This window comes from Elephantulus edwardii, unplaced genomic scaffold (genome assembly GCF_000299155.1).
Source record: "Elephantulus edwardii isolate Elephantulus edwardi_28Jun2011 unplaced genomic scaffold, EleEdw1.0 scaffold00015, whole genome shotgun sequence".
Lineage (NCBI taxonomy): Eukaryota > Metazoa > Chordata > Mammalia > Macroscelidea > Macroscelididae > Elephantulus > Elephantulus edwardii.
The window spans coordinates 11,237,942-11,265,872 of NW_006399765.1; the positions used below are offsets into that span (position 1 = coordinate 11,237,942).

The window sequence follows — 27,931 nt, forward strand, 5'->3', positions numbered from 1 at the left end:
GTGTTGACTGTGGAGCCAAGCAAACTAAAGTTGTTAACCATCTCAATCTCTTCACCATCCATCCTGATGCTGCCAATTGGTCCAGTGGTGAGAATCTTTGTCTTAACATTATTGAGCCTCTCAGTCCATATTGAAGGCCTCAGTCCTTGACCCTCTGTAGCAAGTGCATCAGGTCCTCCTCAGTTTCAGCAAGCAGGGTTGTGTCATCTGTATAACGCAGATTGTTAATAGATCTTCCACTAATCCTGACGTCACACTTCTCCTCACAGAGCCCACCCTCTCGGTTAATCTGTTTTGCACACAGGTTGAAAAGGTATGGAGCTAGGACACATCCCTGGCGCACACCCTTCCCAATTTTGAACCATGCAGTGTTTCCCTGCTCCGTTCTGACAACTGCCTCTTGGACCAAGTATAGGTTTCGCATTAGAAAACTCAAAAAGGAGAGAAGGAAGGACAGGAGAGGGAGTGACAGAAGAAAAAGAGATGAAAAGGGAGAGAGCATAAAAGAGAGACAGAGGGATGGAAAAGATAGGCCGAAGGGTGGGAGAGCTCCCCCTCCAAGAAACTATTTCCCTGAGGCCGTCGTTAAACCTTGAACTATCATTACCCCTGAAGTCACCTTTGAACCAATAGTTTAGCATAATTAGAAAAGAATAAATGTTTGCATCAAGCATTACATTCATTTTCAAGAATTGTCTGCATGCGATTACACTGACAACAGCAAATGGAAAGAATAGATTAGAAGTGTGGGGACGGTGAGGTTGGGTTTTTGATGGTGACGTCACTGGGGGAAAAGGAGTAGAGGAAGGTGGCAGCCACGCTCCTGAGTGGCTGAGCCTTAGTTTCTCCACCTGAAACATGAGGTTTCATGGGGGTCTTTCTAACTCTTGGGATGTAGCAGATGTTAGGCAAATAGCTGCTAAATGATGCTCAGAATGACCTTTACCTCCTCCTCCCTGCTTCCTCTTTGGCAAGACTTGAAGCGTACAACCAACGACACTAAATGTTGTTGCTGTTTGAGGACCATCTAGTCAGATCCAACCCCTAGCTGACCCTCTGGTGGGTTTTCAGAGGCAGTTAATCACACGAGAGGAGATTGCCCATCCTTCTCCCGTGGAGCAGCTAGTGACCTTGAACCTTTGCCTTTGGGGATTGCAGTTCAGCTAATTGCCACTAGGCCATTAAATAGTACATGTAAAACTTGTTGAAGTGGTGTGAGTTTTGATGTGTGTATTGTCAGGTACACAAAGGGAGGGAGTTAGCGAGGAAGAAGAGCACAAAGAGGAGACTCCCAAAGACACAGAGAAGTTGGCACTTCTTTTAGAGCGCAGAGACAATGACCCCAACGTCTAGCCGCAGGCCCCTGGCACTTGACCTTGTCCTTGCTGTTTGAATTCCACCTTGGTCTCCACTTGTCCTGGTCCTGTGTCTGCCTCCTCTCTGGCTCAGTGCTGTTCTTCACCTTGAGACATTGTGGTGTTTTTTTAAAATTTTGTTTTGTTTTTATTTTGTGTACGTGTACTGTCAAATCAGATCTGACTGGTACAGGAGGATATTGCGCCTCCTTCTCCGGCAGAGCATCGGGTGGATTCGAACTGTGTTCCTCTGGGATTGCAGTGCAGCTTCTTGCCACTAGGCCACCAGAGCTCCCCGAGACATTGTTTTGACAAGTGTTACTGCTGTGGAAACACGTGGAGTTCATTTTCCTTGAAACACCTGGGGGTCACTCGAGTGAAGGAGCTGGAAAGGGTACAGCTGGGTGCTGAGCAGGCAAGCATGTGAAATGCATGGTTTGGGGGTGGTGGGTGGAGGAGGAGAAAGCAGGGCTCCTGGGGCTCCTTGACCCCTGGCAAGAGCAAATCCCAAGTCGTCTGGGATGCTAAAGGTGAACACCTTGGCCTCGGGGAAACCTGGATTTGAAATCTTGCTTTCCTGACTGTTGGCTGTAAGACTGGGCACAGGCTGTGCAGCCTCTCTGAGGGTCAGTTGCCTTGTCTGTAAAATGGGAATGTGATGACTCTTAACTCTGGGAGGGCTGCAGAGATTCAGCTGGAGGAAGCAACATTCAACATAACGATTGATGAAAGTGCAATCAGCAATCACAGATTGCTCCCTTGCTCTTCGCTCTTTTTTAAATGCCATCAAACTTGTCAAGAGCAGACATTTTACTAGCTAAGGAAACTGAAAACCCAAGGATTGTGGATAAAGGTGGGTCCAGGTGTTCGAACGGTGTCACTAGGAATCTGACTCTCTCCGTACTTGCCTTGACTCTCCTCTGCACTCGCTTCACTGTCTGGCACACTGTCACCAAGTGGCGGCAAAGTGGCCACCAGCAGCTTTCTGTTTTTCCTGGGGGACAGAGAATGCCTCCTCCCCAACACTGCCATCAGAAATACTAGAGCCAACTCCTACTGGGCCCATGTCCACCCTTAATGAAATCGCTTTGGGTAGGGAGGTGAGCTGTACCATTCTTCCAGCTCTGGAGCTCAGTGAGGGGTAAGCAGCCCTCAGACAATGCAGCTCGAGGCTGGAAAAGAAGTGGCTTCTTAAAGGGAAAACTAAGGTGCAGGGGACCGAGGAAAAGACATAGTACTGACCCCCACACCCAGCTGATGTCCACCAGGGTGGCAGGCCCTTCTCACAGGCTCTGCAGCCAGCAAGGTGGGATCTCATCAGGACAGGTCTCAGTCTTCTCCTCTTCTTCCTACAGGCTGATTCTGGACCTGAAGCACTCAGACATCGGCCCCTTCTCGGTGAGTCTATGGCCCTGCCTGGCTCCTTCCTTCTCTTGATACTGGGCGGGTAGAGGTGGGGGTCGGGTCTTGTGACAGCTACTTCCAGCTTCTGGCATAATTTTAGCAGACCACGAACTCATTTGCATGTTATTTGCATGGAACTAATAGTATAGGAGCTTTGGGGACAGACAGCCCCCTGTTGGAAATAACATTTCCTGTATGTGTACCATAGAGTCAGAACTGAGCTATAGCTGACCCTCCAGTGAGTTTTCAGAGACAGTTAATCGCACAAGAGGAGATTGTCCCTCTTTCACCTGTGGAGTAGCTGGTGGCCTCGAACTGCATGCCTTTGGGATTGCAGCACAGCTTCTTGCCACTAGGCCACCAGAGCTCCCTTGTGTGGCATTAGGCATGGTCATTTCCCCACCTTGAACTTCACACTTTCCCCACAAATCATAAATATCCCCTCAGCCTGAGTTTAGGGTTGAGGTTTAACTGAGATTAAATATACGCAAGCTGGAGCATCCGACAGATGTTTATTGAGTGAAGAAGTGAATGACTTTATTGAGAACCTACTTACTGTGTGTCAGGCACCGTTCCAGGAAGATGCTGATGAACAAAACAAGAATCCTACCTCTTTTCTGAGCCCTAGTGTGGGAAGAGATAGAGATAGACAGGAGGAAATGAAGCTCATTTCAGTCATGATGAATACTAGGCAGAAAGGGGATGAAGAGGCACGTGACAGGAGGGTTGAGGGGTTAGACTGTGATCAATAAAAGCCTCTGTCAGGAGGTGATGTTTGAGTCAATGCCTGAAGCTGAGCAAGAACTAAAAGTTGAAAAAAAGAAAAGAAGCGGACTTAAATGCACCTATAATTCTAATACATAGGCTAAAGTACTCAAGAGCAATGGTGTCTCTCTGGAGACTAAGGTGCGCCTGATACAGGCCATGGTCTTTGCAATCACTTGTTATGCATCAGAGAGTTGGACAATGACTAGGGAGGATAGAAGGAGAATTGACGCCTTTGAGCTATGGTGCTGGAGAAGAGTATTGAATGTTCCATGGATTGCCAAGAAAACAAACAGATTCATCCTAGAGAGGGTTAAACCAGGCTGCTCCTTGGAGGCAAGGATTCTGGGGCTTCGTCTGACATACTTTGGACATGTTGTAAGGAGAGACAGGTCCTTGGAGAGGGACATCATGCTTGGTAGGGTAGAGGGACAGCGCAGGAGGGGAAGACCCTCTATGAGGTGGATTGATTCAGTGACTGGGGTAATCGGGATGGGTGTGTCAGAGGCAATGCAATTGGCACAGCATAGAGCAGGGTTTAGGGCTGTTGTACATAGGGTTGCTATGAGTCACAAAGGACTCGACGGCGCATAACAACAACATAATTCTAATGGGAATCACGCGCACGCACACACACATATATTTCATGGAATTTATGTAAATACAGAGATAAATATGTCTTTCAAAGTTAACTAAAAATAAGTATTTTATAGAATAGTTTGGAATATACAAAATCCATATTCCTTCTTAAAGAAATCTTAATTTTTAGGCTTATTTCTATTTCTGTTTATACTGTTGCTGTTCACCAAATGTTGAAGAGCCAATTCCAATTCAGGACCTATAAACAGAATAAAACTACTCTGTAGATTTTTGTGGGGGGAAAAAAAAAGTTGAAGATCATCTGCGGGTAGAGAAAGCAGCAGGAACAAAGGCCCTGTGGTGGGAAGGAGCTTGGTATGTTTGAGGCCCAGGAGAGAGGCTATTCTGAGCACAGGAAATGTGCACTGGAGAAGGGAATGTGGCCAAGAGAGAAGTGAGAGGCAAGAGCCAGCCCATGAGAGGTCTTCTGGATGGCAGATGGGAAAAGCAGATTGTATTAAACAGGCACTGAGCTGTTTCATGCAGGGAGTGGCCTGATCTGATGGCATCTGTGTCAAAAAGCCCACTGGTTCCTGTTGGGGCATGAATTATAGGGGATGAGAGACAGACCAGGGAGGTCGATGCGTTATTTTTCAGGTTAAAGATGATAGGGACTATGACCCAGCTAGAAAGGAGAAAGATGGGAGCAAGAAGGGCCTATTTGGGAACAGAAAGTGGGGAGAGATTTGATGTGTGTGGTGAGGAGACAGGAAAGTCAGAATGGCTTCTAGGAGCCGTTGTTTGGAAGAATCCCTCAGTGGTACAAAAAAAGTTAAGCACTGGGCAGTTAACCAAAAGATTAGACATTCAAGACCACCTAGAGGTGCCTTGGAAGAAAGCCTGGTGATCTACTCCCAAAAACTCATTGAAAACTCTGGAACACAGTTTTACTCCAGCAGCCAGGAAATTAAAAGGAGCATTGCCATGGGAAAGTCTGCTGTTAGGGACTTCTCCAAAGTACTGAGGAGCAATGGTGTCTCTCTGGAGACTAAGGTGCGTCTGATACAGGCCATGGTCTTCGCAATCACCTGTTATGCATCAGAGAGCTGGACAATGACCAAGGAGGATAGAAGAAGAACTGATGCCTTTGAGCTGTGGTGCTGGAGAAGAGTATTGAGAATACCATGGACTGCTAGGAAAACAAACAGATTTGTCCTGGAAAGGGTTAAACCGGGTGGCTCCTTGGAGGCAAGGATTCTGAGGCTCCGTCTAACATACTTTGGACATGTTGTGAGGAGAGACCGGTCCTTAGAGAGGGACATCATGCTTGGGAGGGTAGAGGGACAGCACAGGAGAGGAAGGCCCTCTATGAGGTGGATTGATTCAGTGACTGGGATAATTGGGATGGGAGTGTCAGAGACAGTGCGATTGGCACAGGACAGAGCGGAGTTTAGGGCTGTTGTACATAGGGTCAGTATGAGTCGCAGGCGACTCGACGGCACATAACAAAAACAACATTTGAAATCATCTTGAGTTGGCATCAACTCAAAGGCACAACTGGAGGATGAGGGGAGCTGAGTGAAGAATAGAACCACTTACTGAGATGGGGAAGTGGGAGAGAGGAACAGGAATCCACCAAGCCTATGTAGACCATTCCACTCTCCAGGAATAACTGGACATCAATGAGTAGGCAGTGCTGCTGCCCTCGCCTGGGGAACTGATAGCAAGTGATCCATACAAGAAAGCGGCTCAAATGCTCATCAACAGCCCCTCCACGGAGCTGGGAGCCACTGTGCCTGGATTTTGTCCTCAGCATCACATGGCTTGAATCTTTTGGAAGGTCTTCCATTAAACTCTCCACTTTGTGACAAACAATTCCTTAGATCACTGAAATGCTCCCCAAGGCTCCCCTGCAGAGTGAATGCCTTATAAGCCTCTAGCCCCAAAACCAGACCCAATGTCCCTTCTAAGTCTTAGAAAAAAAAATCCAGTCATTTCCACCTGAATAGACTGCAAAAGAATAGAAGGACCTAGCAAAAGAATAGAAGGACCCCCAGGAAGTGCCTTTTATTTCACAGCTTTATAGTTGCCAACACCCTTGAGATGGCTAGAATGAGTCAGTAGCTAACTTCTGCTCCTGCAGAAAGAAAAGTGAAAAAATTAAATCCCAAGATTCACAGGAAGAAAGGCACTGCAGTTGATGAGTCCAAGAAAGTATAACCCAAGGAAGGAAGCTGGCTGGTTCCTGAAACAAAAACATGCATATTTACAAGTTGTAAATGTCACACCTGCAGACAATCACCTTGAGGATTTTGCATGATTTTTTAACTTACTTGGGTTTTTATTATTATTATTATTGCTCAAGTGAAACAAAAATAAAATAAAAACTATGCACATTTTTACCACTTTGGAGTATAGCCTTCCTGACCTTTTGCTATATGTATTTAATTGAAGGGGGGGGGAAATTAAGTGGTGCCATTTCTGTGACCTGATTGCCTTATTCAATAATATATTGTTAATAGCTGTTGATAATTATGCTTGTACAACAGTATCACCAAATATACTAGTATTTCTTAATACTAAATTAAAGCTCGACATCAAGAAAACAAAGATTCTTACCACTGGGCCAATTGGCAGCATCATGATAGATGGTGAAGAGATTGAGATAGTTAACAGTTTGACCTTGTTTGGCTTCACAATCAACACTCTTGTTACCAGCAGCCAAGAAATCAAAAGATGAATTGCACTGGAGAAATCTGTTGCCAGAGATTTCTCCAGAGTCCTGAAGAGCAATGATGTCAGTCTGGAGGCTCAAGTGCACCTGATCCAGGCCATGGCCTTTTCAATTACTTGCTATGCCTCAGAGAGCTGGACAGTGACTAAGGATGATAGAAGGAGAGTGGATGCCTTTGAGTTTTGGTGCTGGAGAAGAACATTGAATATACCATGGACCACCGAGAGAACAAATAGGTCCATCCTGGAGAGGGTGAAACCAAGCTGTTCCTTGGAGGAAAGGATTTTGAAGCTTTGGCTGACATACTTTGGGCATGTTGCCAGGAAGAACCAGTCCTTGAAGAGGGATATCATGCTTGGAAGGGTGAAGGGACAGCACAAGAGAGGAAGACCCTGAATGAAATGGAATGACATGGTGACTGGGCTAATGGGGGTAGGTCTGTCACAGACAATTAAATTGGATCAAAACAGAGCAGGGATCAGAGCTATTGTACATGGGGTCGCTATGAATCACAAGCAACTTGACGGCACAATAACAATACCAAAGTGTCATCATTTCCCCCCACTCTATTCCTCTGTTGTTGGACACATATATTGCTCTTTGGGGAAGGAGGTATGTCACTTGTAGTTTAATTTCTTATGAAATTAATTGCTTTAATGAGCATCTTTGCCACTAAATTTGGGCTCACCCCTTAGATCATCTCCTCGTTTATTGTTTCAGGTTCAGTTGCTGCATGATGTCCTCAACTATCTAGTACCCTCTCTTGTGCTTCCCAAGGTTAATGGTAAGGAGCTTTGGAGAAACTATTGCTTTTTGGTCCCAGAGGAAGTGGATGGAAGTGGGAGGAGGGACTGTCCTAGAGGCATCAAGGGACAATCCCTGTCAGTGAACTTCAGATGGCATCTGACCAAAAAAAAGGGGCAGTGGAAAAAAAATACACACGTGTCTGTCCAGTTCTTATTCTGTGCCCATCTATTCATCCTGACAACAGACCACAAGGGTGGGGAGTTAATTGATAACTTTTATTTTCACGGGAGGCATTAGAAGCTCAGAGAGGCTCAGTGACTCGCTCCAGATAACAGAGCAGGTGCGAGGAGGAGCCTGGATTTGATCTCAGTTCTGAAGTCAGAGTTCCTGATGGTCTTTTCCAACCCTGGGAGAAAGCCCAGGGTGTCTTCTGCTAATTTCTACAAAGAACTCGTCATCCCCAAGCTAGTACAAGCCTTAGGCAGACCGGCTCCTAACCTCTGCAGAGCCAGGGAGGAGAATTTTAGAGACCACGTAGCATGTGACTGAGCTGTTTAGGAATTATCAATTAAACCCAAATGCTCTTATATAGAATATGATCTAGCTTTCCAAATATAGCTTCATCATGAGCTGAGAGGCCAGGAGTGAATTTAGAATGTGGCACGCTCTTGGTCAATATCCACCTCTGACTTTGTCTCAGCTTTGAGACAGTTGTGAGGACACCTGTAGAAACCCCTAACGATACGTCCAAGCTCTGTCTGCATCCCCGCTGCCCTTGGCTGTCACTCAGCCCAAATATACCAGCGGTGCAAGTCAACTCTTTGGAAGACAGTCATGAGGAAGAGGCCCACACAGGTTCTGGATGCGAACTTGAGACCTGGGTCCCGAATCTGGAGGGTGGTGAACAGTCTGCAGAAATGCCTTCTTTCAGACATGTCAATCCCTGCATGGAGCAGAGCCGCCACATCGGGGGGCTGCCCACCCTGGCTCCCTGGGTTCTTCCCTTTCCCTCAGCCTCACTAATGGTCTCCATTACAGCGAAGCTGCAACAAGGCTTCCCCCTCCCGCTGCCCGCCCATATCCTGCTCTCCGACCTGATACTTCAGCCTCATCAGGTGAGTCCTCAAAGCCTCCATCCACCAAAGCTCCCTCTGCTCCCGATCATAGTGACTTCTCCCCACAGCGCTTCCTCCGTGCTGAGCCCTGTATCAAATACTCTCTACCCTGCTGACCACCCTAGGATGTGGTTAGTAAACAGAGAAGAAAGATTCAGGCTCAGAGAGGTTAAATAGCTTGGCCAAAGCCACACAGCTGTCAAGTGAGGTCAAAGACAGATCCTCTGCTGTTCTCCATGCCGCCCTCATTCCCACACTGCACGTGGAACTCACTTGTTAGCCCAAGAATCTCTCTAGAAGGTAAATGTATTCAACTAGCTGACAAATATACATCACACTCCTCCCTTCGCACTCAGTGTATTCTCTTTTAGGAACCAACAGCTACAAAATGTCCAAATACACACGCACCTTTTCCTTTTGGCTTTCACCCAGCCCAGCCTCCAAATGACCTGATATCTTTTACCCCTACCTATTAATTAGGATTGCAGTGTTGCTAATTCGGTAGTAGAATTCACACCTTCCTAAGGACACTTCGGTGGCTTAGTGGTAAGGAGTTGCATTGTCTACACAAAGGTATGCAGTTCAAATCCACCAGCTGCTCTGCAGGAGAAAGATGAGCAACCTCTCGTGCTGGTTGCTGCCTCTCAAAACTCAATGGAGGATCAGCTACGGGTCAGTTCCAACTTGATGGCACACAACAACAAAAACAATACAGGGGACTTGGATTCGATTCCCAGCAGTACACATCTTGGGTAGCCTCCACCCATCTGTCAGCAGAGGCTCGTGTGTTGCAGTAATTCTGAGCAAGTTCTAATGGAGCTTCCAACCCTAGAAAGACTCGAAAGAATGGCCTGGCTAGCTACTTCTGCAAACCATAAAATAAAAAAAAAACCCGCCACAGATCCCAGCTGATTGTGGGGCTGGTACAACTGGCCAGCATTTCCTTCTATTGTGCACGAATTGGGGGCTGGCCAAGCAGTGACACAAACAATACACCTTTCCTGCATCACCTTCTTCTCTCGGTTTCAAAGATCTTTTCCTGGTTTTTTCCACCCAGCTCCTCACTAGACACTGACCGTCCCTTTTGTGGCTTTCTCCTGCCCCTTGCCATCAGGACTTCTCCAGAGCTCCCCTCTGGCCTCTTGGTTCCCATGATTCGCTTCCTGTGATCACTTTGTTCCACTCAGCGTCCCAGCCTTCTGTCCCCTCTACACTCCTGATTCAGGTGTATGCTGACTTCCTCAACGTCTGAGGCTCTTGGACCCAGAATGTCCCAGTAAGGCTGGCGTCTCTGCAGCAAAAAAACCACCCATGCTGGACTCTTCCCCCGGCCAATGGCTTTCTCACCCGCTCACCCCGTGGCCTTCTGCAAAAGCCACACACTGCTGAGATTTCTCACTCTCTTATAACTTAAAAATCCAGGCAGTCTAACTCGAAGTCCAGGGAGCTAATAGAGCTAAGAAGTGATAGCAAAACAGTTAAGAGGGCAGATGATCCCCAAATTTTACTGAGTATATATCCTTTAAGATAAACAAACAAACAAAAAATTTAACAGCAATGCAACTGCATAGCAGTTTCATTTCATTTCTAAAGATTCCGAGTGAAGGGGATGAAGGGGCCAAGAGGAGAGGTTTTGCAGCTTTGATTGGAGCCAGGGCTCCCTTGAGCAGCCATGAGGCAGAGATGACAAATTATGGCTCCAAGCCAACCCAGGGGTCTCAGCATCAGAGAGAGAGACAGCTGCCAGCGAAGTTGCTGACAGATTTGGGGCGCTGGCAGCCATCGGTGTGCAGGTCCCTGTGTCCCCCACCTTTCTGTCAGCACACAGACCTCATGCTGCTTCCTCCTTCCCAACAGGCAAGCTCTCAAGTTTCCCATTTTAAGCGCCCAGCAGCCCCATGCTCATATGCAAGGGGTTCTCTTCCGACTAATGCTGGCACGCCCATCTCTCCCTAGGATTTCCTGCTGTTTGGGGCAGATGTTCACTATGCCTGAAGTTGTCTGGGATGCTGGGGACTGCCAACCGCCCAGGAGCAGGATCTCAACGCCTGTTCCCACAGCCTCTGGAGCCCAGGCCACCTTCCTCCAGCTGGCCTGCCCTACATCCTGACCACAAGGCCCTCACAAACTTCTCTGGACTCAGAACCAGGGATGATCTAAACGTAGGGAGGATGTTCATGGGGAAGGTGTGTGGTATGTATTTTTGCTACTGTGAGCCTCCTTTAAGAGCTAAAACTACAATGACATTTCCTCCAGCAATTGAATTTAGATTGTAACCATGGTTTAATTCTATTTGTGCTTCATAAAAAAAATCAAAATGAGAAAGTTGTAGAGGGTTTATTTTCTGCAGAAGGCTGAGTGCTAGTGTTCTTTCATTTTTTGTGTTTATTCATTCATTCACGAGGTATGCTCAGTGTATAGCCTGCAGATGCACATACATAACCACTTCTTTTTCAATGTTTTAATCTCTGGAGCTTCCACATGCCTCTATTAGCGAATAATTTCATTGTTGCTTTCCAAGAACACTTAAAATTCACCATAAAAATATTGAGGAGCACTTAGTTCAAGTGGAGTGAGTCTTGCTTCCAAATGCCGTACAGAGAGTTTGTAGAGTGGGTCAATTCAAAGGCTGTTGTTCCCCTTACTGCCACCTGATGTCGCTTTTGAACAGAGATTCTGCAACAGCCCGTTGACCTGTCATGTAATCAGCCCACTGGGACTGCTGTTCGTCCCATCTTCATCACATACTGCCACCACTCAACAGCTATCCTGTACAGCTTGCCTTCCCTGTCTACACTTGAGTTCCATGTTCTCCAACCCAGCCATTGTGCCCAAAGCAGAAATCTAGGCCAGGAGCCAGGCTGCTGGGGGTTTCAGTCCCAATTTTGGCTCTTCTCTGTGGGTCATGGAGCCCAGGTCACCGGTCGCAACTCTCCTTGGTCTTACAATACGCTTACTGGAGACCTTTGGGTTCTCCAGTAAGAAGGGGCTATCTCAAGCCATACGCTTCAGAAGTGAGGATGGCAAGCTTTAGCTTTGCACACACTGCCAGGAAAGACCAACTTCTAGAAAAGACCATGATGTTTGGTCAAGTAGAAAGCCAGAACTAATGAGGGAAACTCAATGAGAAGGAATGTTAACTTCAACAAGGGAGCAAACATACCTATCATCACAAGGATGCACAGAACCTGACAACATTGCTTTGTGCCAGATAAGGTCCCCCATGAGTCAGAGCACAGTCAAGGTCAACCACCACCAACAGCACTGAGCTTCAAATGGCTTCAACAGTCCTGGAAAGCCTTCTGAGCAATTGGCCTTTGGGGTGAGGTGTGGGTGGCATGGCCAGATTTTGTTCTGAAGATATGCTCTCAGGCCTTCTGAGAGGACTGAACAGAGCCAGGTGGAAGGTGACAAGCACAAATTAAGAATCTGTTGCCATCATTCCGAGTACCATCAGGATGGTAATGGTGAAAATGGAATGAAACGTTTGTAATGGGAAAAGAGAGTTTGTAATAAGAAAAATGTGCACACTTCTGTCAACATCATTGATTTTCTGTTACATGGAGATAGAGACCCTTGGGCCACACCGGAAGGGAAGGATATTGATCGAGTCCCCACAGGAATCAAGCACAGCATTCTCATTTAATCCTCACTGAAGCGCACAGTTCCCCCCACCCTCCAAAGTGGGGATGGTTCACCCCTTTTATTGAACCACTTTCTGCGGATCACACAGCAGGCAGAGGCTGAGCTGAGATTTCCACGCTGTCATTAGAATCGTGCTCTTTCCATTCCACCAGATGCCAAAATATTGTCTGTTTGGGGCTTCAAGACATGTTTCCACATGCGTCAAAAGCTAGACAATGAGAAGAGAAGACAGAAGAATTGATGCTTTAAATTGTGATGTTGACAAAGAATATTGAGCATACCATGGACTGCCAAAGGAATGAGTAATTCAGACTTAGAAGAAATAAAACTGAAATGATCCTTAGACATTTTTGGTTTTGATGCCTTTGAATCAACTGCATTGCATAATGTAACATCACATCACATCACATAACAATATATCATAACATAACATAACATAACATAACATAACAATATATCATAACATAACAATATATCATAACATAACAACATATCATAACATAACATAACAATATATCATAACATAACAATATATCATAACATAACAACATATCATAACATAACAACATCATAACATAACATAACAATATAACATCCCTATGGAAAAACAAATCAAAATTCTGAGCCATCCTCACAATCTCCACCATACTCAAACCCATTATTGTCCTCGCTGAGTCAATCTATCTCATAAGATCTCATTATAGGTCATCCTTTCTTTCACTGACCCGCTACCTTTCCAAACACAGTGTCTTTTTCCAAGAACTGTTCCCTTCTGATAAAATGTCCAAAACATGTGAGATGACATTTCCCCCTCCTTGTCTCTAAGGCTCTTGTCCCTGGCTGTAATTCCTCCAAACCAGATTGGCTTATTCCATTTGCCATCCATGGGATATTCAGTACTCTTTGCAAGCACCCCACTCCAAAGGCATCACTTCTTCAGTCTTCCTTATTCATGGTGTAACTGTCAGATGCATAGGAAGCAACTGAAAAGACCATGGCTTGGATCAGGCTTATCTTAATCTTCAGACTGAGAATTAAGGATGGTGAGGCTCCCTCTTGCTTGCTTTGGATAGGTCATAGGAAAGACCAATGATATTTGGTAAAGTAAAGCCTCAGGGGAAACAAAGGGAACCCTCAACAACTGGCAGAATCATGACAACAAAGGGCTGAAACCAATAAAAAACCATGAAGATGGTGCAGGGTCAGGTAATGTTTCATTCTGTTCTCCAAGGTCAGAGCCAACTCAATCGCCTCTAACAACATCTTCCAGATGCTGTGCGCAGTTATGTAAGTTGTGCACTGTAAAAAGGCACCAGACAGAAGGAATAAAATCCTTTTTTCTAACTTGTCCATCAAGAGGGTGAGCCTTTTTCTAATTTCCACAAAGGCTCACAGAGACTATGAATAGGAAGAGAAACGAAGCCAAGGAAGCTGAGGGGAAGAAAGCAAGAGGGAGACCAGCATGGGATAAAGTTGAGAGACCTTAGAGGCTGTTCAGGGCTCTGGGTCTTTTTCCCAAAAGGTAAGGAAAGCTACTGGAGCACTTTGAGGAGGTGAACGACACAATCTTATTCAGAATCTTAAGTCTTGTAACTGTGGGAAGGGCAGCTATCTACGTGGGACACAGTTCTGCCTTCCTCACTCTCACTTCTTCTCCCATCATCCCTTTTGGGTTGGCTTCTTCCCACATCTACCCTCTTTTCTCTGGAACATTTTCTAGAACATTCCATTGAAAAGTGGGCAGTGGAAATTGGAAGTATTCCTTGGCTCTTAAGATAGACCAGTTAAGCATTCCACGCCCCGGGGATCTCTCTAATAGTGGAGAAAATGGCAGAGGCAATGGTTCAGGAGTCATGGTTTGAGAAACACTCCCCAAGACATCCCAATTTACCCACCAAACTACCTACAAAGCCACTATTTGAGCAGCTTTCCTTTCAATCTAAGTATTGCCTGCTCCAAATGATTGCTCGTGTGTGCAGGATTTCTTTCTGGTGTGTTAAAAACATTCTAAAATTAGATGGTGGTCATGGGCACACAGGTTTATAAGCACATTGAAAAACACTGAACTGCGATCTTGATGGGGGAATGAAAAGAAAATACCTCCTAGCAGCTGCCTAAAATCTTACCACTGGAACAACTTTCTTTCTGGGTTAGGCAATGCCCTCTTGGGAGTTCCTTTAAGGAAATGTTGACTGTAGCATTACAAAACCTTGACTTTGTAAATGCACTTGTTAACTACGAAGGACTGATGCTCTATGGGAGGTAAGAGAGGGAAGGGGGTCAGAGGGAAACGTCTTCTTCTCCATTTGGCCTCCTCAATCAGCAGCCATGAGTGGTACCTGCTGCTCTGTTCTGAGCCAGTCTTGACACAAACATCATCTCATGTAACCTCATGGGAATCTCCAAAGTTAGTGTGGTCCCATTTTCCAGATGAGAAGCCTGAGACTTAGAGAGGTTTTGTGGCCTGCCCAAGGTTGCTCATCCCAATAGTCAAAGTAGCTTCAAACATCAGCCCAGGACTTCATTCACTGTATTATTATCCTAAAGTTACCTAACCTGTCTAGTCCTCCACTTCTTTCTCTGCAAAGTGAGATAAAACCCATCTCTCCCTCAATAGAACGAGATTTGGGGTAGGAATCAGTGGCACAATGGACTAGCTTACAGCACAGCAGTTCAGAGTATTAGTTCTAAATCTGAGCTCTGCTAGTTACCAGCTGTGTAACCTTGAGTGATCTTCTTAACTCTCTGAGTCCCCAGTTTTTTCCTGCATAAAGTGAGAACAACAATCGTGCTTGGCCTCCCCAGGAGGCACGTGTTCAACAAGAGTTGGACTTAGGGCCCAAAGACTAGAAAGTCAAACCCATCCAGAAGGTCCTCATAAGACAGGCCTGGCCATCTGCTTCTGACAGATCACAGCCTTGACAGCTGGGGTTGACATGAACCATAACTGACACAATGGCAATTCATGACCTCGTGGCATCATTAGAACAGAAATGGATGAAATCTGTGGGATAGGACCTGATAAATAGAAGATCATCGAAGTTAGCTCTAAATACTAATAAGCCAGATTTTCCTCTCTCAACTGTAAAACCTCACTACAGCTCATCTCAGTTGTATTCCAATGCCTGACATCCAGAATGTGATCAATAAAGATTTATTAAGGGACAAAAGAAAAAAATCTAGAATTTGAATCTGAGTGCTATGACTCTAAGTCATGTTATATCATGTCGGTGATTCTCAAGGTGGCCCAGGACTGCCTTCCTGCAAGGATCTGACCCAAGAATCGAGACCCCTGACTGTCTAGACAGCTGGGTTTATCCTCTCTAATCATGGGCTCATGGTGTGGTCTGACCAGTCCTCTTCCCTCTCTAGGTCTAAGTTCGCCCATCTTTAAAAAAGCAAGGACCTTTCTGAAGTTCCAGGAAAAGAATCCAATGAAGTGAACTTTGGAAAATATTAAAGAATCTTTTCTCACTGAGAAATCTTCATATTATCAGAAAAGCCTGAGGGCTTTAAAAGCCATAAAGACCTAGTGAAATGAGGCTACTGACCAAGTGAGGTGCTGCCAACCTCAGAGGCATAGAGGAGGAGGTAGATGGGAATATGAGAGGGTTCTCAGGCCCTGTGACTTCACCTCAGCCCCTGGAGTGAGGAGCTGTCTCATCACTTGGCCAGTCTCACCTCAGGGATCTCCTAGCATCCCAACCAGATGACATCCAATGCTCAAACTGCAACTAGATCTTTTTGTCACTGATTCTGTCTGTCTGTGTGTATGTGTGTGTGTGTAGATTTGTAGGTGATGAGGCTGAGGGTCAGATAGACTACCATAAATACCAACTCCAAAGTCTCCTGTGGAAATCAAGAACTGAAAGTCTGCATAACAAATAATTTTTCTTCCAATAAGAATCTCTCTTCTCAAAAAAAAAAAAAGAATCTCTCTTCTCAGGAGTGGGAACCATCACTTTTTAAAAATTGCCTTAGTTACAAGCTTTAATGGAGTTGTAGAATTGTTGCACTTAACAGGAACTGGAAGATCATTTCTAGTTCTAGGAGTAAGATTTCTGACCAGCAGAATCAGCATCTTGTAATGGTGGAGAAGTGCAAGGTCTCAGGCCTCACCCTGTCAAATAAAAATGCATTTAAATAAGATCCCTGGATGATTTGCATACACACCACAGTTTGAGAAATGCTGTCTAGTCTCACGCCTTCGTCTGTATTTGGAATAAACTAAGGAGCAAAGATGGTGTGTTTTGCACAATGTCACATAGCCTCTAGGAGTAGAAAGTAGGTAAGAAACTAGCTCAGCCCCTTTCTCTCTACCCTTTACACTCTGTTCTATGTGATTCAGCATATGCTCCTCTTTCTTCCTGGATCACCCTTCCCTCCCTCCTTAACAAGACCGTGACCTTGAAGCCTGGATGTCCCCTTCTCTCTGAAGTCTTGGTACTCTCCCCCCAGCTTCAGTCTCCCTTGGTGTCACAGCACAAATTGCTGTGTAATTCTAGTTCCATCTTTAGCGATCTGTGGTCTTCTCCACTAGCCTGCACAGACTTTAGAATAAACATTCACAGCTTTCTGCAAAAGGATGGTATTTGCTCCGAAAGATCAATAATGCACAGAAGAAATGCTGCATGTTTCTAATTGTGTCAATCAAGGTCCAGGCAGGAAGCCAGACACCAACTCAGGTGGTTCTTAGCATTTGAGTTAAGGGGCTTATTTATCAAGATGCTATAGGCTTGAGAAGCCCAGGGAGAAATGCAGAGAAGCCCAGGGCTAGCATGCCTAAGCTTGAAACCACACAGAAAGAAGACTGAACACAGCCATAGCCAGAAAGGTAATGACCCAAAACAAGGCAGGAGGGAGCTGGGAATAAATGCCCTGTACGCCCACGTCTGACTCCTGTTGTGCGTCTTTCAGCCGAACCTTTCTAGAAGCTGATGGGCAAGGGAGCCAGGCCAGCCAATCCACAGGGATCAAGCTCCCAGGCAGAGGCATAACTACAGAAATAGCCCTGAAGCAAACCCTGAAATTGTACCTCGGTCCAAACACCTGATACCCATCTTTTAGATGCCCTTTGCATTCTATCAGCTCAAAAGTGCAAGTCAAGTGTGTTCATATTTTACTTCAACATAATGTGACATTGTGTGAAAATTACAACTGGGCCTTCTTTGCTATTTTTGTTAAGTGTCATTGAGTTAACTACAGCTCATCACAGTCCTGTGAATAACAGATCATCACCCTGTCCTATCTTGCGTCATCCTCACAATCTCTGCCATGCTCAAGTCCGTTGTCACAGTCACCACGTCAGTTCACGCTGCTGAGGATGTTCCTCTCTTTCACGGACCCTTCATCTTCCTCAGCGCTTTGTTTTTTCCAGGGACTAGCCCCTCCTGACTCCATGGCCAAAGCATGTGAGGTAAAGTTTCACCATCCTTGCCTCTAAGGAGCAGGCTGGTTGCACTTCCCCCAAAACAGACTTGTTTGTTCTTTTGACAGTTCACAGGATGTTCAGTACTCTTCTCCAATACTGTAATTCAAAATCATCAACTCTTCTACTGTCATCCTTCCTCACTCTGCAATTTTTAGATGCATAGGGAGCAACTGAAAACATCATCATTTGTCTTTAAACCGACCCCTTGCTCTTTAACCCTTTGGAAAAGTCCTTGACAGCAGATTTATCCAATGCAACACGTCTTTTGATTTGTTGACTGCTGTTGAATGTGGATGTGAATGTTGAATGTGAAAGTAAAATAAAAATCATACATCTTCAGTATTTCTCATCTATCGTGATGTTGCCTATTGGTCTAATTTCAAGAATGTTCTTTTTTATTTTGTCGTTGTTAGTATATAAATAATCTAAGAAATATTCTTTTTTTTAAATTATATGTTGCCTTTCCCTTCACTCAACTTAATATATGTATATTATCTATTTAGGGAGCTCCGGTGGCATAGTGGTAAGACGCTCTGCTGCCCTACCAAAGGCACGTGGTTCAAATCCACCAGCTGCTCCAGAGGAGAAGGATGGGCAATCTCTTCCTGTGCAATTTACTGCCCCTGAAAATGCACTGGATGGTCAGCTGTGAGTTGGTTCTGACTCAAAGGTACACAACAACTATCTATTTACTGATGTATTGCATTTAAGCAGTTTACAATTATAACTAAAGCTTCATCTGATATACTTTGGACATGTTGCAAAGTGAGACCTGTCCTTGGAGAGAGACATCATGCTTGGGAGAGTATAGGGACAATGCAGGAGAGGAAGACCCTCGATGAGATGGATTGATTCAGTGACTACTGGGAGCTCAGAGACAATGAGATTGGCACAGGGTAGAGCAGGTTTTAGGGCTATTGTACATAGGGTCGCTATGAGTCTCAGGCAATCCGACGGCGCATAACAATAACAACAACATATTATTCTAGGAATAAAATTTATAATAAAGATGAGTAAGGGCGTCTGGTATGGGAAGTGGCCCATGAGTGGCTAGAGGTGACAGCTCTCTGAATGACACCAGCCCTACTGACATCATTATCTAGCTCCCCATCAAGCTGGCTAAGGCTTTGTTGCATTTGCATTGCAGTCTAAGCTCTTCTTCTCTCTACTCTCTGCTCCCACATTGTTGACCCCAAGAGCATTTCCTAATAAACCTCCTGCAGCATCTGGTGGCCTAGTGGTAAAGAATTGCACTGTCAATGCAAAGGTATGAAGCTCAAATCCACCAGTTGCTCTGTGGAAGACAGATGGTCAGTCTCCTCCAGCACAATTTACAGCCTCAGAAAACCCACTGGAGGCTCAGCTATGAGGTGCTTCCAAATCACCAGCACATAACAACAACAACAAGGCTAATATGATAATTGATCCACTTCCTAGGGAACCCAACCTGCAACAGTAGGTTTAAGAGACAAGATACCAGAACATAAATATATAAACAGAATATTTCTGATAGGAAGTGTAGCTGCACGTTCTGTTGTCTCTAAGTAGTGTTTGTCTAGATCTTGTATGCACCAGGCCTATGTCTAAGCACTTTGCACCTGAACACACTTAATACTCCTAACAGTCATGTTATTACTGTATGCTGGTGGACAGATTCCAACTCATCATGGTCTTCTAAGAAACAGAAGAACAGCCCCATAAGGTCTGCTAGGATGTAATCTTTACAGAAGCAGCTTGGCACATCTTCTTCCTGGGAGGCACCTGATGGGTTCAAACCACTGAGCATTCAGTTAGCAGCCAAGCACTCAGCCTTCTCAGCACCAGGACTCCTTCTTTCATAACAGCCATAAGAGGAAGTCGTTACCACCATCCCCATTTTACAGATGAGGACACTGAGCCACAGAGCACCCAAGGTCTCTGGTGGGTGATTCAGAATTCAAACCCAGGCCATTTGCCCCTATAATCTATGTACTCACCATGCTTTTGATTAAACCATTTCTATTTCACATGCATTCTTTCAATAAGTTTTAAACTATGTGCTGGCTAATGTTCAGGCATTGTGGTTTCCAATTTCTGGGCATTTCCAATCAACCAGCATTTTTGCAATCCAAATACACTAAATACCATCTTTGTTGACAAGGAGTGTGTTTTCACAAGCATAAGACAGGGTGGTGTCAGGGACAGTGGTGGCTGGCTGTCACATTCCTGGAGGTGAAGGGACAGCCAGACAGGGGAAGGGCTCAGGGCTCTGGCTTGCTTTGAGGTCATACTGCTCCCTGGGGCCTCTGATGGGAGAGGGCAAGCACCTGTGGGGGTGAAGGCCTGGCTGGGGCACAAAGTCCCCATATGGGGACATTCTGGTAGTGCTGCCAGATGAAAAGTGGCACCAGCTCATAAGCCTCAGGAGGCCCCTTCTCTCCGACTGTCTTCTGTGCTTCTAGCTGGAAGGGCCCTTAGCAATCACCTGCTCTCCCCACCTGGTTTTAAAAGGAAGCCAACAAGTCCCAGAAAAGGAAAAGGCTGGCCCAGGTCTCGTGGGGCTACACCAGACAGAGCCCAGGTTTCCTGACTCTGGGACCAGGCCCCCTCTCCACCTCTGCAGGCTGGACCTCAGAGAGCAGATGGACCTGGGCACACCGGGACACATCCTTGCTGCCCAGCAGGACCACTTCTCTCTTTGCTTCTGTGAGACACAGACGCACTGGGTGGTGGGAATCCAGGCTCTGCCTTCTACTGCTGTGCAGCCTTGGACAAGTTTGTGCTGCCAACAAGTATTTACTGAGCACCTACTATGTGCCGAACATTATTCCATATGTTTCAAAATGGTCAGTGAACAGCAGGGAAAATACCCCAAACCTCCCTGCCATTCTAGCAAGCAGTTACAGTCTATAAAGGATGATTAAAAAAAAAACAAAAAAAAAAAGACAAAAACCAAAACCTGTTATTTGTTTTATTAGCATATATGAATGTTGTAAGAGAGTGAAACAATGGGGATTAGAATGTCAAGGTCAAGGAGCGAATGTAATTAAATTCCCTACAATTAACTTCCCTGGGCTTCTCTCATAACAATAAGGCCTATCTCAGGATTAGAAAGCTCAGTGGCCTAGTGGTAAGTAGTTGCACCGCCAACCCAAAGATAGGCTGTTTGAATCCAACAACTGCTCCATGAGAGAAAGATGGGCAATCTCCTCTTGAGTGATTTGCAGCCTCTGTAAACCTGGGAGTCTGATCTGACTCAAGAGGAGACAATAACAACACCATCTCACCGCCTTGGTGAGAGACTCCCCTGAGATATGCACAGACCTTATGCACACTGAACATAAGACCACATGCCTAGAAAGCATTCCATAAATGTCCAGAACAAAATTGTATTCACTACATTGTTGTTGCTGTAGTTAGTTAGTTACCATCAGCTCTTGATCACGGTGATCCTTTGTCTCAAAACTAATTGCCATCAATTGGAACCAACTCCTTGCTGACCTCCCGGCCCCAATGGGTTTTCAAAGCTGTAAACGGCACGGGAGGAGAGCGCCTGCTCATCTTTCTCCCTTTGAGGCATGGGTGGATTCGAACCGCTAGAGAGAGGCGAGGCCTTGTGACTTCCCAAGGACTATGCCCCAGAGCTTCCCATGTGTAGCTCAATGTGTTTAACACAATGGAACACTGTCTAATCCTGTGCCATCTTCATAATCAGTGACACTATAAATATAATACATGTCCAGGACGCCCTTCCCCCCAAATAAAGATTAAAACAGCAGTAAGCAAAAAGGGTCTTAAAACACCCCTAAAGTTACTTACCCAACCACAGACAAGCCTCTTAACTTTTTGTTAAAGACATGTGGGTATATCAACATGAGAACCTCTTTTAAACAAAGAACTATCATCTCACTCTTGTGGGGCCATTTATAACCAACTTCTCACAAGCATCTCTCCTCATTAAAAAAAAGCACCCCATTTATTTCTGCAACCTTACTTTGAATAGCTGTAGCATAGCTGGTTTAACCGAGGCCCCTTAGCTGGCCACTTGAAGCTGTATCTTATTTCTGCCCTGCCACCCCCAGAGCAGAAATGGGCGTTTTAGTGTAGGGGTGTGTTTGCACACTAACTTGATTATGTACTCAGGGCAAGTTCCAGGAGGACAGGCTGGGTCACAGGGTGGCCAGGTGTTTGAAAACTTGCCAAGCTGCCTTCCAGAAAATTTAACCACCAACCAGGCTTCAGAGAACCCTGTTTCCCAAAGGAAAAAAAGAGAAAGATTTCTCTTTCAAATTAAGTATAAAGAAGAGAGATTTTGGATGGTCCCAGGACTGACCTGGGTTCCCTGCTCTGCTGCCTGCTGTGTGATCTTAAGTAAGTGACACAGCTTCTCTGAGCCTCAGTTTTCTTGTCCGGAAACGAGGCCTGTAGCTGAGCTCTCAGAGCACTGGTCAAGGTCAGGCAAACCTCTCAGGGAGGGCGTGGGGTCTTTTTCTTCTAGAGATAGTGGAGTGGGGTGGTTGTCATTTAGACCCTCCACTTTCTGACCGGGAGTAGTACTGGCAGGTTTACTAGTGTGACTTGTGACCCCAAGAGTGTCGCAAGCACAGTTCCTGTCCGATGCCTCCCCTTCCCGTTCCTGGCATCTTTCCTCCCCCAGGGACCGCCCCGGCTTCTCACACTGTGGCTTCTTAAGGGCCAGCCCACAGTTGTGACATTCCAGTCCTGACCCATCAGGAGTCCAGGATGGGGGCCTGGGCTGGGGGCCTGCCCTCGCTACTGCTGGGGTTGCTCTTCAGTTCTACCCAATGGACCCACGGTGCCAATCCAGGGCTGGTCGCCAGGATCACTGACAAGGGCCTGGAGTACGGTGAGATGCTACAGTGTGGGGCTGGGCTGGTTGGTGCACCTGACACATGGCTGCTTGGGTACCCGGTGGACCAGGACTGGGCGCTGTTCCCCAGGGGGTGTGGCCTCTGGATCAGGCCGCTCTAGCCCAGTCTCCTCTTGCACACTACTTGCACAACTTGAGTACGTTCTGAGTTTTAGTTGAGATTACTTGGGAGCAGACCCCAAGACACTGACTTGAATGCAAATGGTTCCAGAAAGGGAGAGAAGATACAATTCCAGGAACCATGCTAGCAAGAGAGGGGGTATGATTCCAGGAAAATACTGTAGGAAAGACGGGAACATGAGATGGAGAAGGAGAGGTGGCCAACAGGAAACTATTAAACCAGCCACTACCCCTGTCAGCCGTAAGATCCTGCTGGGAAATTTCTTGGTCAAGTTTCAAGGCCAAGTGGTGGTATTGTTTTAGTCAAAGATTCTATAGAAGAATGCTTATGAAGGGGGAGGGAGAAATGCAGAACAAAATTTCAAATTCTCAAGGTCTCTAAACTTTCTGAAGGCATGGCCCCTCAAACGAATGCCCTGTGATCATCTTTTAGTCTTAAACTGGAAAATATCCACTGCAATCCTCTTAAAACCAAACAGTTCAATGTAATTAGTAAAGAAATGGCTATTTGGGATATCATGCCCTTCTGAGATCTATCAATATGGGTTCACAGAGACTATAGCAACTCAAAAGATTAGAGAGGTTCTATATGTTGGTAAATTTATTTACTGGGGAAAAACAACTCAGAAAAGGGGAAGAAAAGTAGTTGCACAATTCAGAGAATGTACTCAATGTTACTAAATAGTCTGTAGAAATTACTGGTGTTTATTTTGTTGTGTATATTCTTAACAATAACAAAAGAAATATTTTTTTCCAAAATATTATTATTGTGGTTTGGTGCCATAGAATCCATTTTGACTCATAGCTACTCGTATAACAGAGTGGAACCGCCCCCTAAAGTTTTCGAGGTTGTGACCCTTATGGGGACACATCGCCGGGTCTCCCAAAGAGTCGCAGGGTGAGACTGAACTGCTGAGCTTTTTGTTAACAGTCAAGTGTTCAACCCTTGTGCCACAAGGTCTCCACACCTTAAAACTAGACGTCAGAAAAGTGCCTGCATCTGGAGGCAGAGAGACCAAGAGGAGATATTAGGGAACAGTCCCACAGGGATGCCAGTTATCTTGATCCAGGCAGTGGTTACATGGGTGTATAAAACTACAAAAAGGACTCTGTGGTTGTTGGGTGCCGTCCAGTCAATTTCAACTCATAGTGACCATGTATGCAAGAGGACATGCACTGACCAGGCCTGAGCTATTGTCCCTGCTGTGTTTGAGCCACTACTGTAGCAGCTCTGTCAGTCCACTGCGCCAGTCCATCTCAGTGAGGGTCATCCTCTTTTTCATACTCCATTTTTCCGAGCATAGTGTCCAGAGTGCTCAAGAGCAATGATATCCGTTTAAAGACTAAGGAACACCTAATCCAGGCCATGTTGTTGTTGTTGTTATGTGCCGTCGAGTCGTTTCCGACTCATAGCGACCCTATGCACAACAGCCCTAAATCCTGCTCTATCCTGCACCAACTGCACCGCCTCTGACACACCCATCCCGATTACCCCAGTCACCGAATCAATCCATCTCATAGAGGGTCTTCCCCTCCTGCGCTGTCCCTCCACCCTCCCAAGCATGATGCCCCTCTCCAAGGACCCGTCCCTCCTGGTAACATGTCCAAAGTATGTCAGACGAAGCCCCAGAATCCTTGCCTCCAAGGAGTAGCTTGGTTTAATCCTCTCCAAGATGAATCTGTTTGTTTTCCTGGCAGTCCATGGTACATTCAGTACCCTTCTCCAGCACCACAGCTCAAAAGCATCCACTCTCCTTCTGTCCTCCCTAGTCATTGTCCAACTCTCTGAGGCATAACAAGCGATTGCAAATACCATGGCCTGTATCAGGAGCACCTTAGTCTCCAGAGAGACACTGTTGCTCCTGAGTACTTTTGAGAGGTCCCTAACAGCAGACTTTCCCATCACGATACGCTTTTTGATTTCCTGACTGCTGGTGCCAAGAGTGTTGACTGTGGAGCCGAGCAAACTGAAGCTGTGAACACTCTCAATCTCTTCGTCATCCATCCTGACGCTGCTAATTGGTCCAGTGACGAGAATCTTTGTCTTCTTGACATTGAGCCTTAGTCCATACTGAAGGCTGCAGTCCTTGACCCTTCACAGCAAGTGCATGAGGTATAGTCTTTGCAATTACTTGCAATGCAACAGAGAGCTGGAAAATCACTAAGGATGATAGGAGAAGATTTGATGCCTTTGAATTGTGGTGCTAGAGAAGAGCATGGAATATGCCATGGACTGCTAAGAGAACAAAAAGGGCTGTTCTGGAGGGAGCAAAACCAGACTGATACTTAGAGGAAAGGGTTTTGAGGCTCCAGCTCACATACCTTGGGCATGTTACCAGAAGGGACCAGTCATTGGAGAGGGACATCATGCTTGGGAAGGTGGAGGTACAACCCAAGAGAGGAAGACCCTGGATGAGATGGCTTCACTCAGTGACTAGGGCGATGGGAGTAGGCGTGTCAGAGACAATGAAATTGGCACAAGATAGAGCAGAGTTCAGCGCTGTTGTGCATAAGTTTGCTGTGAGTCGCAGTAGACTCGATGGTACATAATGAGAACAACAACGTTCTCCAAAGACTGATCCTTCCTGATAACAAACCAAAGTATGTGAGACTAAGTCCCACCATTCTCACTTTTTAAAAAAAATTTTTTTAATTAATTTTTATGCGTGTACCGTCAAATCAGATCTGACTGGTACAGGAGGAGATTGACCCTCCTTCTTCAGCAGAGCATCTGGTGGATTTGAACCATGCACCTCTGGGAACCATTCTCATTTTTAAGAAGCATTCACTGTTGGTGAAAGTGTAAAATGGTGCAGCCACTATGGAAGACAGTATGGCACTTTCTCAAAAAGTTGCAAATAGAAATACCATTTGACCCAGCAATTCCACTACTAGGAATATACCCCAAAGAGACCATAACTGACATCCAAGCATAGATATGCACACCCATGTTTATCACGGCTTTGTTCACAATAGCAAAGAGTTGGAAACAACTTAAGTGTCCATCAGCAAACGAATGGATAGAGAAGCTCTGGTATATTCACACAATGAAATACTACACTGCATTGAAGAACAAGGAAGTCATGAAATATTATTCAAAATGGGTGACCCTGGAGGACATTATGCTGAGTGAAATATCGCAGTCACAAAAGAATACTGCATAGTGCCATTGTTGTAAAACGGGACTGACATCTGGGTTGAGGGGGAGACTGAGAAAGAGGAGATAAATTATGTATACTGCACTGAAAAAGATGAGGGAGGAAACTGTTTAAAAGGGATATAGGATTAGGTATTATTGTCATGACAGGAGTCCAGAATGAAGGCTGCATAGTGGAGTGGACCTGGGGGGAGGGATTGTAAAACAATGGAGGAATTTTTCTTTTACTTTTCAAAGAGAAAAGTGTACTGGTGGGGGGGTGGGCAGGGAGAAAAGTGAAACAATGAATGAATGGAAATAAAAAAAGAAGTCTGAACGCTTCACCGGGGCTGGGGTGGGGGCGGGGGTGGGGGAAGAAGCATTCTGACAGTCCTTCCAGCACAAATCTGTGTGCTCGTCTGGCGGTTCATGTTGCTAGGTGCAGTGAAGTCAACTATGACTCACAACAATCCTATGAACAACAGCTCAAAACCTTGTCCTATCCTACAGCATCCTGGGCTCTCCCCCGTGCCCAAGTCAGTGTTGCTGTCACTGCATCAATCCGTCTCATTGAGGGTCTTCCTCCCTCCCACTAGCCCTCTGCTTTTCTCAGAATTATGTCTTTTCCCAACAACTGCTACTCCCTGACCGCATGCCCAAAGTATGTGAAATGAAATCTCACCATGCTTTCCTCCAAAGAGCACCTCAGTTTCATTCCCTCCTAAACAGATGGATTTGTCCTTTGGAAAGTGCATGGGAAATGCAATATTCTTAGCAAAAACCACAATTCAAAGGCATCAATTCTTTTTTCAGTCTTCCTTATTTATTGTCCAACTTTCAGATACAAACAATGCAGTTGAAAATCTCAGTGATTGGATCAGGTGCACCTTAATCTTGAAACTGACATCCTTGCTCTTTAGCACTTTAAAGAGGTTCTTGACGGCAGATTTGCCCCCTGCAACACATTTCTTGACTTCTTGACTACTGCTACAATAGGTGTTGACTGTGGATCCAAATGACATAAAATCCTTGACAACTTCAACACTTCCTCATTTATAAAATGGTACTTTTGGTCCAGTTGTGCTGATTTTTGTTTTCTTAATGTTGAGATGTAGTAGTCTTTGATCTTTGTCCGTAAACACTTTAGGTCCTCTTCCCTTTGAACAAGTAAAGTTGTACTGTTGTCATATCGCAAGTTGTTAATAAGTCTTTCAATCCTGATTCTGAGGATTTTCTACATACATTCTAGGCTCTCACATTCATTTACACCATCACAGGTTTGCTCTGCAAATTTGAGTGATAGTTGAACTCAAGATCAACTATCTGATAGGCAGAACTCAGTAGGGTTCCTCAAACCTCAGAACACACAATAAGGTCTAAAGAATCCTATTTATCTTGGAACCTTAAATCAGGAGAGTTTGTTTCTTGTTCTTTTCCACAGTGAGAATTTGTCCTACTTAGAGTCTTCTATATTTGAACATTTGGGTCTTTACTCATTCATTGACAATACACACCCAGCTACGTTGTTCCAGCTTGCTGAGTGCCTGCTGTGGGCTGTGCGCTGAGCTGCATGCACTTCATCTTTCAGGCCCATTTTTGCTTTGTAATTATCTTTTATTATTATTATTATTATTATTATTAGTCTCCATGCCACCTCCGTGAGGGAAATCTTGTTAATCATTCAGAGACTGAGAAACTGAGGACTAAAGACTTTCCCAAGGTCACCCAGTAAGAAAGATGCCAAAGCCAGGATTCTAATCCCACCTCATCCTAAATGCATTACAGTCCCTTCTACACGGGGAGGAGGGGAAAAAGAGCCCACAGCCCAGCACACGGAGGATTCCTCCCTGTGCGGAGTTGCTAGCAAAGGTGTTCCATTTTCTCATCTGTAAAATGGGCTCAAACTTAACCTCACTATGTCAGCCTGAACATAAACCGTAATGATGCCCCAGACTGCTGGCACACAGGAGGGGCTCGATAATCTGTAAGCGTGGTTAATGCTGTTATGGCTGAACTGAGTCTCCCAAAAT

General features: G+C 45.5%; 2 protein-coding genes across 2 annotated transcripts in view; both read left to right on the forward strand.

Annotated features, from left to right (window-relative positions):
- The window catches only part of BPI (bactericidal/permeability-increasing protein), a 39,359-nt gene extending 28,665 nt beyond the window's left edge, over positions 1–10,694 (forward strand). The window contains exons 12-15 of the mRNA XM_006881521.1: positions 2,711–2,753; positions 7,558–7,621; positions 8,623–8,699; positions 10,656–10,694. Coding sequence (XP_006881583.1) covers positions 2,711–2,753; positions 7,558–7,621; positions 8,623–8,699; positions 10,656–10,694 — 223 coding nt within the window. The remainder of the gene's footprint in view (positions 1–2,710; positions 2,754–7,557; positions 7,622–8,622; positions 8,700–10,655) is intronic.
- Positions 10,695–22,497: 11,803 nt separating this feature from the next.
- Positions 22,498–27,931, forward strand: part of LBP (lipopolysaccharide binding protein) — a 35,607-nt gene continuing 30,173 nt past the window's right edge. The window contains exon 1 of the mRNA XM_006881711.1: positions 22,498–22,621. Within this exon, the coding sequence (XP_006881773.1) occupies positions 22,498–22,621 (124 nt within the window). The remainder of the gene's footprint in view (positions 22,622–27,931) is intronic.